Source organism: Fukomys damarensis, unplaced genomic scaffold (assembly GCF_012274545.1).
Source record: "Fukomys damarensis isolate Sample0158 unplaced genomic scaffold, DMR_v1.0_HiC HiC_scaffold_5, whole genome shotgun sequence".
NCBI lineage: Eukaryota > Metazoa > Chordata > Mammalia > Rodentia > Bathyergidae > Fukomys > Fukomys damarensis.
Genome location: NW_022900917.1, coordinates 4,029,835 through 4,046,215, shown reverse-complemented (window position 1 = coordinate 4,046,215; position 16,381 = coordinate 4,029,835). Strand labels below are relative to the sequence as shown.

General features: G+C 44.8%; 1 protein-coding gene across 2 annotated transcripts in view; it reads right to left on the bottom strand.

The window, feature by feature from the left end:
- Positions 1-615: 615 nt before the first annotated feature.
- Positions 616-16,381, bottom strand: part of Azin1 (antizyme inhibitor 1) — a 26,469-nt gene continuing 10,703 nt past the window's right edge. The window contains exons 3-12 of one of the 2 annotated variants that reach the window (XM_010612114.3): positions 12,894-13,090; positions 10,398-10,571; positions 9,735-9,907; positions 8,226-8,360; positions 6,454-6,535; positions 6,104-6,178; positions 5,395-5,557; positions 3,795-3,907; positions 3,011-3,225; positions 616-2,842 (exon numbers count right to left, since the gene is read on the bottom strand). In XM_010612114.3, coding sequence (XP_010610416.1) covers positions 2,731-2,842; positions 3,011-3,225; positions 3,795-3,907; positions 5,395-5,557; positions 6,104-6,178; positions 6,454-6,535; positions 8,226-8,360; positions 9,735-9,907; positions 10,398-10,571; positions 12,894-12,995 — 1,344 coding nt within the window. In that variant the 5' untranslated portion in view covers positions 12,996-13,090 and the 3' untranslated portion in view covers positions 616-2,730. Of the gene's footprint in view, positions 2,843-3,010; positions 3,226-3,794; positions 3,911-5,394; positions 5,558-6,103; positions 6,179-6,453; positions 6,536-8,225; positions 8,361-9,734; positions 9,908-10,397; positions 10,572-12,893; positions 13,091-16,381 lie in introns of both variants that reach the window. The other variant, XM_010612113.3, reaches the window with a different exon arrangement.

The window sequence follows — 16,381 nt, the reverse complement described above, 5'->3', positions numbered from 1 at the left end:
GGGACATGGACAGGATCTGAACCTGGAGGCTGCACTCAGCAAAATCTACACGACTGCACTGCTTTCTGTAATAACCCTTCAACGTTAACATCTGGAAAAATAAATTCACACCATCACCCAGTTTTTGTTTCCATAGAGTTCAAGGTCTCCATGGTGCTACAGATCCCCAGCCCTTTATTTTCAAGATTTGAGACAGGGTTTTTTTAAGTTACTAAATTGTCCATGCTGAGCTTGAAACCTGTGATCCTCCTGCCTCAGCCTCCCAGAGAACTGAGATTATAGGAGTGTGCCATCAGGCCTGGACCAGAGAACTTCTGAAAGCCAAGACAGGTTAGCAACCTGGCCTTTCTATCCCAAATCCGCACTGCATGGCTACCAGAGCTCAGCGCCCAGCACAATCCATACAGAGCTGTACCACGTCCGTTTATGATCAGGCTGGTGAACTGCTTTGTCTGGATGCTTGCAGCACCACGCCCTCGGCTCTGTGCGACCCAGCACTTGGCCATCCACGGTGCTTGGTGAGGAACAACCCTGAGAGAAAGCTTAGCGGAGACTGTAAAACCTCAACTCCATTTAACAATAGAAGCCACTGACGTAAAACATGAGGAATAAAAACATTTTATCTGTGCATTCAGAATCACACAAGTTACCTTTACAGTTCAATTTACTACACAAGTCATTTGGGTTTCATATTTTCAGCTTTGAACTGATACATTATATAAAAAGGTTTTACATTACTGTTAGCACACCAAATTGGAGCACACGAGACTTCAGACCTATGTCATGCGGTCTCCCCATACAATGCACTCATTTCTTAGTCGCCTTATCACGCACTCGGGAGGGGTCTGCAATCCCGAGGTGGCGCTCTCCCAGGGGACAGCACATCCACAGACCCCAACTGAGCCCGCCCGGGTGAACCCCAACTTGGAGCAGTGCGTTGGAAAGGGTTCAGCATTTCTGGACCACAAGAGAACAAGGTAGAAGAATGACTCCTCGTGACTGTTTTTAAAAAGTTGCATGGTTGTCTGGAATTTTGCATAAAACCCTATAGTACACCTTGAAAGTCCAAGGGCAATTAGATGACAGTGGATTGGGCCCTAAATATCCTTAATAGAATCCATGCAGTTCAAATGGGTATTAATCAAATAAAGATATATTAAGCACCTACTGGTTTGAGATTGAAATCAGATACATGATCAATTTACTTCCATCTTGAAGTTAAGGTGCAAAACCAGCTACGCAAGTGCGTTCCAAACCTCTCCCATGTAGCAGGTAGAATGTTCTGTCCATTGGCACCAAAGTGAGGTCACATTTCCTCCTGGGAGAGAAATCCCACATCTGCACACAGAGGAAGTTAGGAAGAACGTGACCCCTGGTGTTTATTACTCTTAGGGTCGGAGACCTAGGACTGGGGACTGGGGACTACACACTAGCGGCAGGACAATGCAAATCCCTGGCGACAAGGTTTGGGTGAGAGACTCACCTCCTTCCCCAACCACCAGAAAATCTTAGGATGAAACAAATTAAAATCATCCAGCTGGACAAACAAACGAGAAATAACAAGAAACTTAGGGAATAGTTCAAATCAGTAACAACTTTTAAAAACCCTAAATTTGAAATCACTGAGAGACTACAGAAGTACACTTTGCCCCCACCTTCCCTCCCCACTCTATATTTAAATATTCCATGCAGAAAAAAAGAAGAGACCAGATTTCCGGATACAGATGTAGCCCTTCTTTGAGTTTTAGTGCTCTGCACGTCTCTGCAGTTTTATTTCCCTCCCCATCAAGTTTATTCAAAGTATTCAATAGAAATCTTCCATGTCAGCCAAAAGATTTGTGATTCAAAGATTTACTAAGTTACTCTACGCATTCTACCTATACAGAAACACCTAGTCATTATTACAATTGGTTTATGCAGGAGTAACATTTTTTTTGGTGTTAAAATTGTTAAACATCATGCTTACTGCACAATAACTCCATAATGAATCTGAACTTCACAATGATTTACCACACACTTTAAATTACTAATTAAATAACTGAAAAACGTACTGAGCCCAACTAAATTTAAATGAGCTATTAAAACAAACAAAAAAACCCCTCAAAACAGATCATATACACCTCTATTTCAAAACTACCTTTGCTAGCTAGCCCCTTTCCCAAAGTTTTAGCCTGAAAAAACAGTAAAATCTACACAAAATTTTATTGCAATCATACAGGGGTTACATTAGGTCAAGTACAACAAATACTATGATGCAATTTTACATTAAACTACAGTTCAAAGCACAAATTTACACACTCGGAATACACTAAACGTATCTAAGGAAGCCACATTAGTCTTCCACCGACATCTGCCATATTTGGGTGGAAGACGCTAACTTTACAAGACTTTTGGACACGAAGCCTCAGTATAAAAACTGTGTACTTGTATGTAAACGGTTGAGGGGAACCCAGGTCATGGGCTTCCATCTCCACTAAGTCATCCATTTTGTTGCATATTTTATTTTCAAAGCTTAAAGGGTAGGACAAACTGTTAGGTTTAATCTGGACACATTATCTAAATTTCCTGTTACCCCCAGTGAATTCTAGATGAAAGCTGATTTTGTCTGGTCCCACAGAGCTATCGACTTGTTTCCAAGAGAACAGAGTGAGATTTCTGGATTGTTTTCCACCCTGGAATGTAGACCAGACCAGTGCAGCCCAAACGCTCAGATCTAAAGGGGTGCAGGGCCTAAGCCTCTGTGGGAAAGCTGTCGTCCTGGCTCAGCTGAAGGCAAGAAGGCACGAAGAAGAAGTTCTTCATCATGGTGTCCAAGGGGACCCCCGCATCCTGCATCTCATACCTGCAGGGAGAGAAGCAGCAGCATCAGAACGCGAGCCGGCAGAGGCCATGTTTGGATGGCACACAAGTGGTCCGTCGTGCTGCTCCGCTACCTGTACCGCGGCCCGTCACGGGCATCAGTAGCAATCTTGAAAGCTTCCCTCTATTCTGAGAGCCCGCACACCCTTACCAGTCACTGAATGACATCGTGTAGTACACAGCCGGCCCCGGGACGTCCCTGAACGCAGACGCTTCCTGGAGAGAGTCTGCGCCCATGTTGGCGAAGATCAGCCAGTCGCCCACGTGCAGCTCGGGCAGCAGACAGCGCTCCACAACCCGGTCCAGCTCGTCACAGGACGGACCCCAAAGGCTGCTTGCAAACAGAGGCTCATCTTCCTTGTATTTCTGTAGAAAGAGGTTTTTAAAAATTAACCCTTTACTCAAACTCATGGCAGGCCAGAGCCTGTGGGCGGCGCCTAAGCAGCTTTGCCCTGAGTACCGGGCCTACGGGAGGAACCCACAGCTACGGCAAGGAGCTGAGGGCGCTTGGCCGCAGATGGGAGTCCTCAGAAAAGGGCACCGAATCCACCCGAGTATTTCTCCAAAAGTAGAATTTCAAATAACAGCTAAGGGCTGGGCGTGCTGAGGCAACGGCCATAATCCAGTCTGGAAGGCTGAGACAGGAGGACCAGAAGTTCAATGCCAGCATGGGCAATTTAGTGAGACCTTGTCACCAAAAAAATAAATAAATAAAATAGGGTGGAGGTTGTAGCTCAATATGAATGCCCTGGGTTCAATCTCCAGCATTCCAAGGTGGAAAAATCACAGCTAGGTCCCTCCACTTTTTGAGGAGGAGGTGGGGACTAAATCCAGTGCCTTACAAATGGACTCTACCCCGAGCTATATCCCTACCCTAACAGCTAGGTTTCTTAACCAACAAAACAAGCTTTGGTAATATTTGTAATAAAACTTGCCTTGTGAACCTCTGGAATGGTATTCAAGTCCTCAGACAGTTTACTCGCAAAAGAACCATACACACCATCATTCATATAATACACAAAGGCTGGTTCATCGCTCCTGGTTTTTTCTACTAAAATAAGACAGGAAAGTGAATTCATTGTAAAATGCCCAATATACTGCGCATATAATATACAAGTGACATCATCAAACAGAACCATTATCAATAAAACAAATCTAGGGCCGGGGATTTAGCTCAGCGGTTCCGTGGCCTGCCTCGCAAGCCCAAGTACCCGAGTTCAATCCCCGGTACCAAAAACAAGCAAACAAACAAACAAAAAAACCCAAATCTAATATTCTCATTTCTCAAAACCTTTCCATCAACTTTAAAAGAACTGCTATACACCCACATACCTTAAAACAAAACTTGGCCTAAAACACTGAACACACACTCCACACAAAAGATGCCCGGTAAGCACGTGAACAGAGGCGGCTTGTTCAGGACAGAGGCAGGGGCAGGAGAAAGCAGGCCTGGAGCCTCTCAATGCACCAGAAACTAAAGATGGGCCCAGAGAACAATGCAGCGGGCCTGCCGGAAGGACCAGGGCTGGGACAGTAGGAAGATACGGTGGTAGGTACCTGGGCTCACGAACTTCTTTCCACATTTCTGGTTACTATGCTTGCAATTCAGCGACCAGAATCGTGGAAAGAATTAAGTTTGTGAACCGAAGTACCACTGTTCGTTACTAAAGAATATGTACTACAAGTCTCAGCTAATCCAAATAAGTACTGTACATATAAACAAATATGAGCAAAGGAAGTTATTTAAATAAAAGCCAACTTACACTCTGAGTAACAGAGTTAGAAATTCATAGACACATGCTAGACCAGTAGTCACTATTACTCGACCCAATCCCAAACTCCCCTCCCACTTAACAGGGCAGACCTGACACCACCTCAACCAAGCGCCCACAACAAAACCTCAGGCCCATCGAGGTGACAGCAGGCCAATGTCACATGCTTCCTATTCCAACCATCTGGGTGAGCTTCTCCAAATCCCACACTAACGACACCACTTAGACAAACCTCCTCTTCACAAAGGGCAAAGGAAAGAAACACAAGAGGCGACAGGCAGTTGCAGCATGTGGGCCTAGACTACATTCCAGTGAGGACCAGGGACCACCAGGGACCCATCCCTGTGAAAATGAGTTGCGCTCATGGAGAATTCTGACAGTGGCACTGGGTGTTGGGACAGACCACTGCACCTCTTCTATGGCCTGACTTGAGGCTGGCTGGAGGGGCTGTGTGGCGGCGCCTCTGTCAAGAGAGTGCCTGCAGTATTCCCTGTGTCCCACCTGAGGCAAGAGGAATCAAACAGTGGCTTTAACAGGGATGAGAACAGGCCCCTGCAGCATCTAAACTACATCTAGACAACAGTGCCAAGCAGGGTCTTGACTTGTGCAGCCTCATGGAACAGGACTTGGGTGGCTTTCTGAGAAGTTCCCAGGTGCCACTGGAGGTTGGGAAAGTTGCCTGTGGCACTACGACCACCTATCCATCTCCAGACTAACTACAACCATCTGCTAATAAAATCAAACTATGGACTTTGCAACTCACCGCCAGAGGGAAATGTCTCATTTTCAACAACTTTCTTTGCAATGATATTAACTGCAAGTGTAAATGCAGAAGACACATAGTAGCTTCCAGGTTCTGAAATGATCTTGATGCCAGAGCCTTCAGGAAAGTAGACATCCAACAGAGGACTGATAACATGATTGACCTGTGGAGTTTAAATTCCAGGTTACACACGGCTTCAATATCAAGTTTCAGAATTCAGAACTGAAGAGGCTGACAGGTAGAGTTTAAGGAAATCTGGCAATCCCAGTTACAGACAATAAAGCTTAGCTACTCAGCAGGTGATCCTCAAAAACAATGAGGCAGACTTCTAAGTTTACTTTATAACCAACCATCAATGTGACACTTATTTGAAAGAAAAGTAAAACTCTCACAGTGTACTTGGTTGACAGCACCAAAATACCAAGTTTCAAGCAGTTTCTAATAACTACAGAATGAGAAACAGGACAGCAGGGGGTGGGAAGGATTAAAGAAAAAAATCTGTGATAATGTTGTAAGGGTGAAAGCATTTCACACTTTTCAATGTTAGCTTGATCATCTCATTGCTTGTTATTCAGCCCTGTCTGGGCAAATCTACAAATGGGCTGGGTGGGGATGTAATGCACTACAAAGGCCAGGATCAATCATCTGCACTGGGGGAAAAACAGCAAAGAAAGCAGTGTGTGGATTGATCCATCACTGAAAAACTCACTTCCTCCAGTTGAAAGGCAGTTCCTGTGAAGCCTCCACCAATGTCTAACATGCTCATCGTAAAGCCAAATTCTCCCTAGAGATGAAAAAAAGATTTTTAAATGCTTTCCCAAAATGTAACAGAAATCCATTCATTCAATGCCCCCTCAATCTCAACTGTACTTGTGTGGTAAATAAACTGCTATTTCACTCCTTTACCTACTTAAAAGTGACTACATGGGCCTCTGGATCCGTACATTATTAAAAGCAAGGTACATGTCCTCAGGTGTAATGACAGTTAATTCACACAGGCAGGAAAAAAGTCTTAAACACATCCTGACTTAGAATATCAAAACAACTTGAAGAACTTACAGCCATGTCGAACACACACCGAGCATCGGAGAGAGCATGCACATATACTTGAGATTCTTTGCAAGCACTTGAAACATGAAATCTGAAAGAATTAAGAGTAAATTTAAAACAGTAGTAAGTTGTCAAGGCACTTCCTGTAATTCCTATCAATGGGCACTCACTGTACTGACGGTAACTTCACCAAATGTGCACTAGTCAGACAGCTTCTAGTTACTCAAGTTACAACTCCAGCTGTTCAGAAACAGCAACCTTCCAATAGTGTAACGACATAAACAAACCTGCACTCGGGCACCAGCCATGACAGAGCGTGTTCCCATCTACAGATGCGCACATATGTATCGTGTGGAACAAGCACAAATGGTGGGCTCACAACAATTTCCACTTCAACACTCAATGCCTCTACCAAATATCAAAGCGCGTCTTGTGAAATGAGTGTAAAAATATTAATTCAGCTAAGCCATACTTACTAGTATTACTTCTTAGTGATAACTACACGAAAAGCTTCATAATAAAGTTTAACTGAAATATAGTTCTGTTACAGCGATTTGGTAGTGGTGACACAGATGTCAAAATTCACAGAAATGGGGGCCGGGGATTTAGCTCAGTGGCACCACGCGTGCCTCCCAATCGAAAGGTCCTGAGTTTGATCCCCAGTACAAAAAAAAAAAAAAAAAAAAAAAAAAAAAAATCATAGAAATGTATGTATCCCAACAATGTTTTATCTACTGTGCAGAATACAGCAAAATTCAAATTTTCACTTAGAAGACTACCGCCTGCCTGTGTGTACAAGAGGTGCTGAAACATACTAAGTCACGCATCTGTGTTACTGTTTGTTCTGAGACTCTGATATCAAATCATCAACACATTCACAGCGGGGCCATAATTCAGGTCTCGCTGAGGTGCAGCTCTGAGCTGACTGCACTCATCCTGCCATCGGGTGACTGGTAGCTCTCATCAGGGGGCTCTGCACACAGTTGTACAAAGAAAGGCGCGATGCAGCAGGCCAGACAGCATCTTACTAAAGTACCTTAAGGAGAATGTGAAAACGCTATTCAAATAATCACTGATAAATTATTCATAAATAAATTTTGTATTAATAATCACAGTAACTAAAATAAATGTATTGATTACTATAATAATTTTAATTTTGGCATGAATCGCACTAACATTCACCTTGGGGCAATAATTATTCAAATTTAGGTAATTAGCTAGATTCAGTCCTTTAATAAATTTTTGAGTAATTTTATTAGTAAAAAGACCAATAAAGGCGATCAGATGTTTGTACCAGCAGCTATACAAGCCACCACTGGGCCACTCACGTGTGTACCACACCAGTGGTTCAAGCTGGCGGGGATGGATTAAACCTCTGAGTTCACATAAGAAAACACCAAGTTTCCACACAAAAACACAGCAAGGGTAAACAAGTGATTAACTGAAGTGCCCATGAGCGATTAAGAGGGAAAACACCAGATGAGAAACAATAAAATATGAGGAGCTACTGAAGCTGAATGCCATTTACAATTCGTCTGAACCCTGGCGTGTACACAGCCCTGCACCAGAGACCCTGGTGGTAGTGAGGTCTGATTCAAACTGCTCTTTACAGGGGGCAGCGTGAAGGAAAAAGTGTATTTGTTTTTGTTTTTTCTAAACCAAGAAAATCTATACATAATTACTGAAAGAAACGGAATCTTAGATTTCATGCAAATGAAGTCTTTATTAAATCCCTAAGCAGAAAGCTTATCACCACGGAAGAGGTGGAAAAGGATACTCACTTAACCCCGATGATTTGCACATCGAGCTCCTTAGCACACTCCAAGAGATGCCTACAGTTCTTCAGTGTGGAGCCCAGCTTCATGCTACCCTCCTCACCTCCACTACCATCTTCTGTTGCAAGATGTAGTAAGACCCTAAGAGAAGGGGAGATGATTGGGGCAGAGTTGGTTTACATCATCATCAGCACATGTGAAGCCTGAAGCTGGAGGAAGTGTGTTGACTGTGTTGCCAGTGCTCCCGAATCCAGCGATGGACGACTCAAGGGAACCTAATGAAAAACAATCCTGCACAGAGAAAAAACTAGCCATTAGGGCCTAAGGCATGAAGCTCACAAGGACAGGATTTTGGAAAATGCAGCCAATTAAAGCTGCTGTAACACCAAGAGTAAGTTGGGCTCTGTAATGAAAGACGACATTACTTTCAAATGAAGTCCATTGGTCCATAAATCCACCTGGAAAGACTAAATTCAATAGCAATGTCATCAATGTCTTTCAATAAAAATAGGTGGGCTGTAACATCTTAAAGGCAGGTAGCTTGCCCTTCATCACACACCGGGAGCTTCTGCTATTAATCCCCTACATCCTAGGAGATTTCTAACTGGGAAAAATCAAGATGCTTTAATGACTGTGTGTGTCGCAAATCTTCTATCATTGCCTCCAAAGGACAACTGAGGCAGTGATGGAGGCGGATGTACAAACCCTAACCGGTGCTCCTCCAGTGTCTCCTGGAGTCCTGCTGAGGGACTGGTGCACAGAGGCAGGGCTGCAGAGCAGACAGAAGGAGCCTCAGGGCAATGGGTTCTGCAGAGAAGGCACCAACCAGCTCAAAAGCTCACCAGGAGGCACCGGCACTGCTCCTCTCCTGAACTCTGGCCCAATTTTTTTAAGACAGTTTTCCCTAAAATTTTCCCCTTTACTCAACATTTTTCAGGGCAATTAATGCTGTCACAGTAACATTAACGTTAGTCAAAAACTTACAGACGTACAAGCTTTTTGGCAGTCCAGCATATACTTTTATTAATACAGTGCAGAGAGCCCAGAAAGATTTAGATTTTTTCTTGGTACTGGGGATCAAACTCTGGACCTTATGCTTGTGAAGCAACTGACGGAACCACTGAGCTAAATCCCCGGCCAGAGAGATTTAGATTTTAAAAATATAAGCACAGGTGTAGTACCAGCTACTTAGGAGGATGAGGCAGGATCACCTGTACTCAGCCTAAATGTTTTTGGGACCCCCAACTACTAGACCGCCATGGCACTAACCTATCAGGCTACCTATTTCCCTGAGCACAGACTATAATATCATTTCCCTAGACCACATGGCAGGGGAGTAGAAGCAGGCTGTCAGTAACATGCCGTGACCATTTCAATACAGAAACTCTCAACAAGTCAAGTTGTAATCACAATACAACACTGCTATCCTATAAAAAGCCCTTCTTCCCGGGACAGAGACAAACCACTTCCCCTCGGTAGTAAGACAATGTTCAACTGCTTAAGTTTTATACTTACTTGGCATTCAAGTGATTACGAGCAATCTTCTTCAATTCAATTTCATTGTCACATGTCATAATATTCACTCCAGTTTTCGCTGCATACTTTATCTGTGACACTTGCTTGCAAGGACTTATGTAAATGATGTTTTCTGGAGACACACCCAGATCTTGCACTAAAGCCATTTCATTCTGTGAAAAGACATTTTGAACACTATTACTTGACTGGCAAAGCTTCAACTGCTTTTCAGCTGACCGATCCCCACCGCCCCCTGCACAGACCCACGCGCCTGTGTACACACTCTGCAGCACTAGGGACTGAAGCCAAAGCCTTCTGTGCTCTAGACAGGTGCTCCACCTACCACGCCTACACACTCAGCCTCCTAAGTCACTTCCTGCTCGGACAGTGATTACATTACACAGTATCAGTTCACGGTTCCTTAGGCTTCCCTGCACTACTCTGTTTAAACATATGCTATGCTCAGAAGTGGAACTAATTCGAGCCTGAAAATGAAAAAACAAATTTGTTTTTAACTAAGAAAGGGCCATCACACTGAAACCCACTGGCATTCACATACCCGACGGGTTAGTTACGTGATCGCGGTGGGCTGCCTCTACCCCCGCAAAGCCCCGATTCCCCTGGGTCCTACTGCTGCCAGTGGGGGACACGTGACACACTCACCTTGCTGGAGCAAGCAAACCCCGTGCCCAGGGCCGCTAGCGTCTCCAGCACGGCCGGCGCGGGGTTGCACTTCACCACGTAGAATGGCCTGATCTGAGCCACCACACTCTGCCACTGGCTGTGCCTCTTCACGATCTTCCCCAGGTCCCCCACAAAAAACGCACTCTTCCCTGTCTGTACCGTCATGAGAAAGAGCAAGAATGAGTGGAAATACTCCAAGACGGGAAGAAACTCCCCTTCCACACCAGAGGAGCTGAACATTAAAGGAGTCTGTCTGGTTTTCATCTTGCTTTATAAATGTGATTCTACTGTGCTATATAAAATATTTTGGGGTTTCAAAAACATACTGACTTTTCCATTTTATAATCTTTTGTCCCAATTTTACTTCTTCTGGCAGGTCAGGGTATAATTTATTAATACAGTGTGGAGGGCTCAAAAAGAGTTGATTTTTAAAAATACTTCAGAGCATGGCTGCAGTGCCAACTACTTGGGAGGATGAGGCAGGAGGATCACTCGTGCTCAGACTGGGTGATGATACAGTTGAGATCCTATCTCAAAAAACAAAACTCAATGCCCCATATAAAGGACACTTTTCCCTCCAAAGACAATAAAACTGATTTTTAAACTGGACACAGTGGCACATACCTGTAATCTTTATTTTTATTTTTATTTTTTTTTGGTACCGGGGATTAAACTCGGGTCCTTGCGCTTGCAAGGCAGGCCACCAAACTGCTGAGCTAAATCCCTGGGCCCCAACATACCTGTAATCTTCAATACTGGGGAAACTGAGGAAGGGGGAATCATGAGTTCAAGGCTGGCCCGGACCACAAAGCACTATCTTGTCTCAAAAAACAAACAAACAAAAAAGAAACTCCGAAAAACAAACTAAAAAATCCCAAGAGCTGAACCTGGGGCTTTTGCACTGAGCTACATACATCTCCAGACCTTTTCTAATTCTTTTTATATTGAGAGAGGATCTCAACTAAGTCACTAAATTGCCTGGGCTGAGCTTAACTTTGCAAACTTCCTTGGGCCCGGGATTTAGCCCAGTGGTGCTGCCGCCCTCCTCACAAGCGTGCAAGGTCCCAAGTCCGACCTCCAGTAGCAAAACAAAACACCCCAACCAACCAACCAAACTTGCAGTCGTCCTGCCTCAGTCTCCTAGAGCACTGGGATTACAGGCCTGCACCACCACTCCCACCTTCAGTACCCATTCTTAGGCCAAATGTGAATCTGGAAAAATCTTAGTAAGCAATGGAAAACTAATCTGACTACTGGAAAGCTCTGATTGAATGACTATGCAACAAACTGAAACAGACCTGGGAAGAAGTGGAAAAAGGAAAAGGCAGATGGTGAGGAGGCCACCACTACCATGCATGCAAAGGCAGGAATGGAGAATGGGGGCAGGAAGGCGCCCACGAGGGGAGGTAGGCACAGCAGCCTGACTCGGCCGGCCCCGCCGCCCCACTGCAGCCCCACTGCAGCCGCAGTCAGAAGGGGCTGAGCCGTCCTCGGCACCACGAAGCATGGGTGACTTCAGACGAGGACACGAGCAGGCACAGTGTGTCAGGAAGAGCAACCGTCCCGCACACGGCTACGAAGAAGGCTGCCAAAACGTGGCCCGGCGTCTCCCCGCCACCGGAGAGAACTCCCTGGGCGTCTTCCTCCCGCGGTGTAGGAAGTCTGCTGGCAGAGGTGAGAGGGAAGGGGCCTGCTGCGGTGTGGGGAGGCTGGACTGACCAGCAGAGAGCGCACTTTTGCTTGACTATGCTATCTTAGTGAGCGCTGAAGTTACGTGAGGATAATTCTTCAACAAATTTGGGAAATAAAGAAAATTACCTTCCATAAAGAAACAAATTCTACCAGTACGCCAGTAAATGGAAGTAGTTCTATTGTCTGAAGTGCGGTGAGCTCAAGTGGCAGTGAGACTGTACAAGCGGACTTCCGGGCAGCACTGTGACACCAGCATGCCCTCACATCCTGTCTACAAACATGAGCAAGAGTGTGTGAAAGGGCCAGGTGGAAGAGGCGTGGCCAAAAAACAGCAGTCTGAATAACTGGGCAAGGCTGGGTGTGATGCCACACGCCTAAAATCCCAACACTCAGGGAGGCTGAGGCAGGAGGATCACTGTGAGCTGAGGCCAGCCTGGGTTACAAAGTGAGTTCAAGGCCAGCCTGAGATAATAGCAAGATCCTATCTCAAAAAACAAAGCAAAGCAAAGCAAAGCATGGGCTTTAGCATAAACCCCTATACATTCAAAGGGAATGGTGCAGGCTGGGGATTTAGCTGAGTGGTGTGATGCCGCCTCACTTGCTTGCAAGCACAAGATCGGTGCCAAAACAAACAAACAAACAAACGGAATGGGACAAGGGGTCAGTGTCATGTTCAATCAACCCAGAAAAGCCAACAACTAAACCAAACTTTTCCATCAGATTAACACCCTGGAAATGAACACAGCACTGACCTTCCGTAGCAAGGGGAGCGGGCACACTTACCAGGGTATGTTCATTAACATAGTTATCAATAACATTTCCAAGGTCTGTTCCTTCATCCAACAGGCCAACAGAGTAGTTTGCATCGTCAATGAATCCTTTCATCTCAGCCGTATTCCACAAAGCCGAAAGTCATAAACCAGGAAAAACAAGCGATGGGCCACCAAGCCTATGTCTGGGTCCTTAGAATATGCAACAAACTGCCAAAACAGAAGTACATCACAATCCACATCATTCACCGGTTAAGTGGCCACGAGCTGTCCACGAAACTGTGCTTCATCAGGCATTTGCTGTCACTTGAGAAACATTAGATCAGTACCAAGAATCTTCGTTAGCCACTAGACAGCCAGCTCCACGTGACTGAAGCAGCAGCCCACAGTGCCATGCGACACAGCAGGGCCCTGGGACTGGAGACCCACAGGCTGGTAAATACAGTTCTAGAGTAGGTGAAAGTGGAAGACAAGAGAGTGGAGCGGAAGGCAGCTACTGGGACAGTCTGTAGCTGTGACAGGCTGCCTTGCCGCCACCTTCAAACTAAAATGACGTCTCTTTATCAACAGAGCCAGGAAGTCTCTTAGGAGACTTGTTTGGTGAATCATTGACAGAGTCTGAAGTTGGGGTTCTGTGCACAAATCTTCCATTCCGTCCTCTAAATCTCTTAATGAGCCTAATTACTTCCTCAAAAGGTTTCTGTAAAAACACCTTTTAAATAAATGTTGGCTTAAAACAGCCAAAACAACACCGGGAATCATGGTGCACACCTATAATCCCAGCACTCGGGAGGGTGAGGCAGGAGGATCACTCAGTTAGAGTTTGAGACCAGCCTGGGCTACATAATGAGTTCCAGGTTAGTCTCAACTACAAAGTGAGATCCTGTCTCAAAAACCTTTCTGTAAAAACACCTTTTAAATAAATGTTGGCTTAAAACAGCCAAAACAACACCGGGAATCATGGTGCACACCTATAATCCCAGCACTCGGGAGGGTGAGGCAGGAGGATCACTCAGTTAGAGTTTGAGACCAGCCTGGGCTACATAATGAGTTCCAGGTTAGTCTCAACTACAAAGTGAGATCCTGTCTCAAAAACCAAAAAAGAAAGTAGAAATAAGCTAAGGGACTGCATACTACTCTGAAGCAGAACACTTCAGGCTAAAGCCTCTTTCTGGATCAGTCCATGGAATGATTTATGAATTCATCGATCCATTCAGTACCCGATCTCTGGGACTCTATCCTGACCTAGCAGCTCATCTTTGTAGACTTTCCCTGCCCTCAGGTTCCCTAGGAGGTGATTCTCTACAGTAAACAAGATGCAACAGGCCCTCAGAACAGGACCCTAGTTCTGGCTGTGTCAGCCATGGACACAAAGCAATGGCCGGGGGACCCTCTGAATGCTGCTGGCTTTCCTCCCCAAGCTCTGGATGTCTCCTGCACCCGGCTCCATGCTCCCTGCTGGAGTCAGATCTGGATGGCTGCCCTCCTGAGAGGCACATGGGGTTTCAAGTGTTCCCAAACCAAACTTCCACGTTTGTTTTCTGAGACAGGGTCTCACTGTGTACTGAGACTGACCTGGAACTCACTGTGTAGCCCAGGCTGGTCTCCCACTCACAGCGATCCTCCTGCCTCAGCCTCCCGAGGACTGGGATTACAGGCGTGCATCACCACGCCCTGCTTCAAACTTCAACTTTGTGACTTCCAAACAGTTAATTTTAAAAACACTAACAGCTTTACTTCCAAGGAGCTAACTACATTCTGTTCATCAAATCTCTGTCATTCTATGGCGGAAATGAAAGAAAGCTGAGGTTACTTTTACTTTACCAGAGAAGTTAATTTTGGTTTATCTGCATGAGACCTTATACTTATGCAGTCAGTCAAATCACAGCCTAGACATACTCTAAAGGATGTTATACCAGGACTGACGTACATTTATGTCCAGAAAACACATTTTAGCCGAAGAGCACATATTATTTTAAGTAATGTAACTCCAGCTAGAATACCAATGTTAGGGAGATACTATATTCAACTAGGCACTAGAAGACTAGGAGAAAAAGGCCACTCATACAAAAAAATAAATGCCATGGTAAGTAAATACAGTTCCTATTAAGTTTAAACAGCCAGTTTTCATGTATTCCATTCACTAGGAGAAAAAAAAAATCAGTATCTTTAGCCTAAATAAAATCCACTTAGAAATACAAAAACAAATGTATCCAATAATGCATGTTCTACTTGGTGGTTGTTATGGACCACCACAGGCAACTACAGCCACACACAAAACGTCTAGTTTTTCAGGACAAGCTAACCCAACACCTTGGTTTCCTTGAGCTCAGGAAAGGCAATTCTCCTGGAACGCTCAAAATCTCTGTCCTCGGAACACTTCGGACCCACTGGTCCACACTCTTCAGGGCTTTCCCCATAGTAGTATGATCAGAGGAGTGCTTTTTCCAAGTATTTTCAAACCACATGCTGATGATCACACTAAAATAAAATACAATGGGGCTGGGGATTTTGCTCAGTGGTTTTGCTGCCTGCCTTGCAGGCTCAAGGACCTGAGTATCTGGCTTCCCCATACCTCAGAACTCCTGGCTTGGACAGTCAACATCGCATTGAACCAACCATTTTCAGACATGAACTCCCATGACTGTTGATAATAAACTCATTTTCCCCTACCGTCAGTTATGGAAACATTCTGTTGTGCCTACTTCACAGCCTTTTTCTTTTTACCTTTCTTCATCTGACTGCTTTGTTTTTCCTTTCTGTGGTGCTGGGGACTTGTCCCAGAGCTTCCTGCATGTTAGGCACTGAGTTACACCCCCAGTCTCATGACTCTATCTTCAGTATCTTAATCTTGCTATTCTTTCTGAAACTGGGGATTGGGGTATGGGTTGGACTAGCACTGGGGTCTGAACCCAGGGCCTTTGCACTGAGCTGCGCCCCCTGCCCTCTTTATTTTTAGACAGGGTTTCAGTAAGTTGCCTCAGCTGGGCTCAGACTTGTGATCTTCCTGTCTCAGATCCCCAGAGTGCTGGGATTACAGTCCTGTGCCACCATATCTAACCTCTTCTAGAAATGTCAATCTGACTCCCAGGTAAGATCTGAAAATTTTCAATTTCTGTATTCCTCTTAATAGACTACGTGCAACAATGTGACAAATATCTGAAACTGTGACCAGTCTACCCATAAAGTTAAGCTCTTACGCCTCTTTGGCAATAAATTTCTAACATCATTCCAGGCAACCAGATATCAACTTTCTGAGACTATAAATCAAATTTCTAGAGAGGTGAAATGATTTTAAACATTGAGACCAAACCAAAAGAGAAACCAAGCAATGGTACTATAGATATGAATAAAAGTATATTACCAAAAAGAATAAAATATTGGAAAGCATGCCTTGGCTCTGAAGGAAACTCTGTTTGTGAGTAGCTACTCATTTCTAAAAATCAACTGGCTCTTCAGAAGTAAACGCAGTATGGCTGGCTAACAAGGACTGTTGGAAAA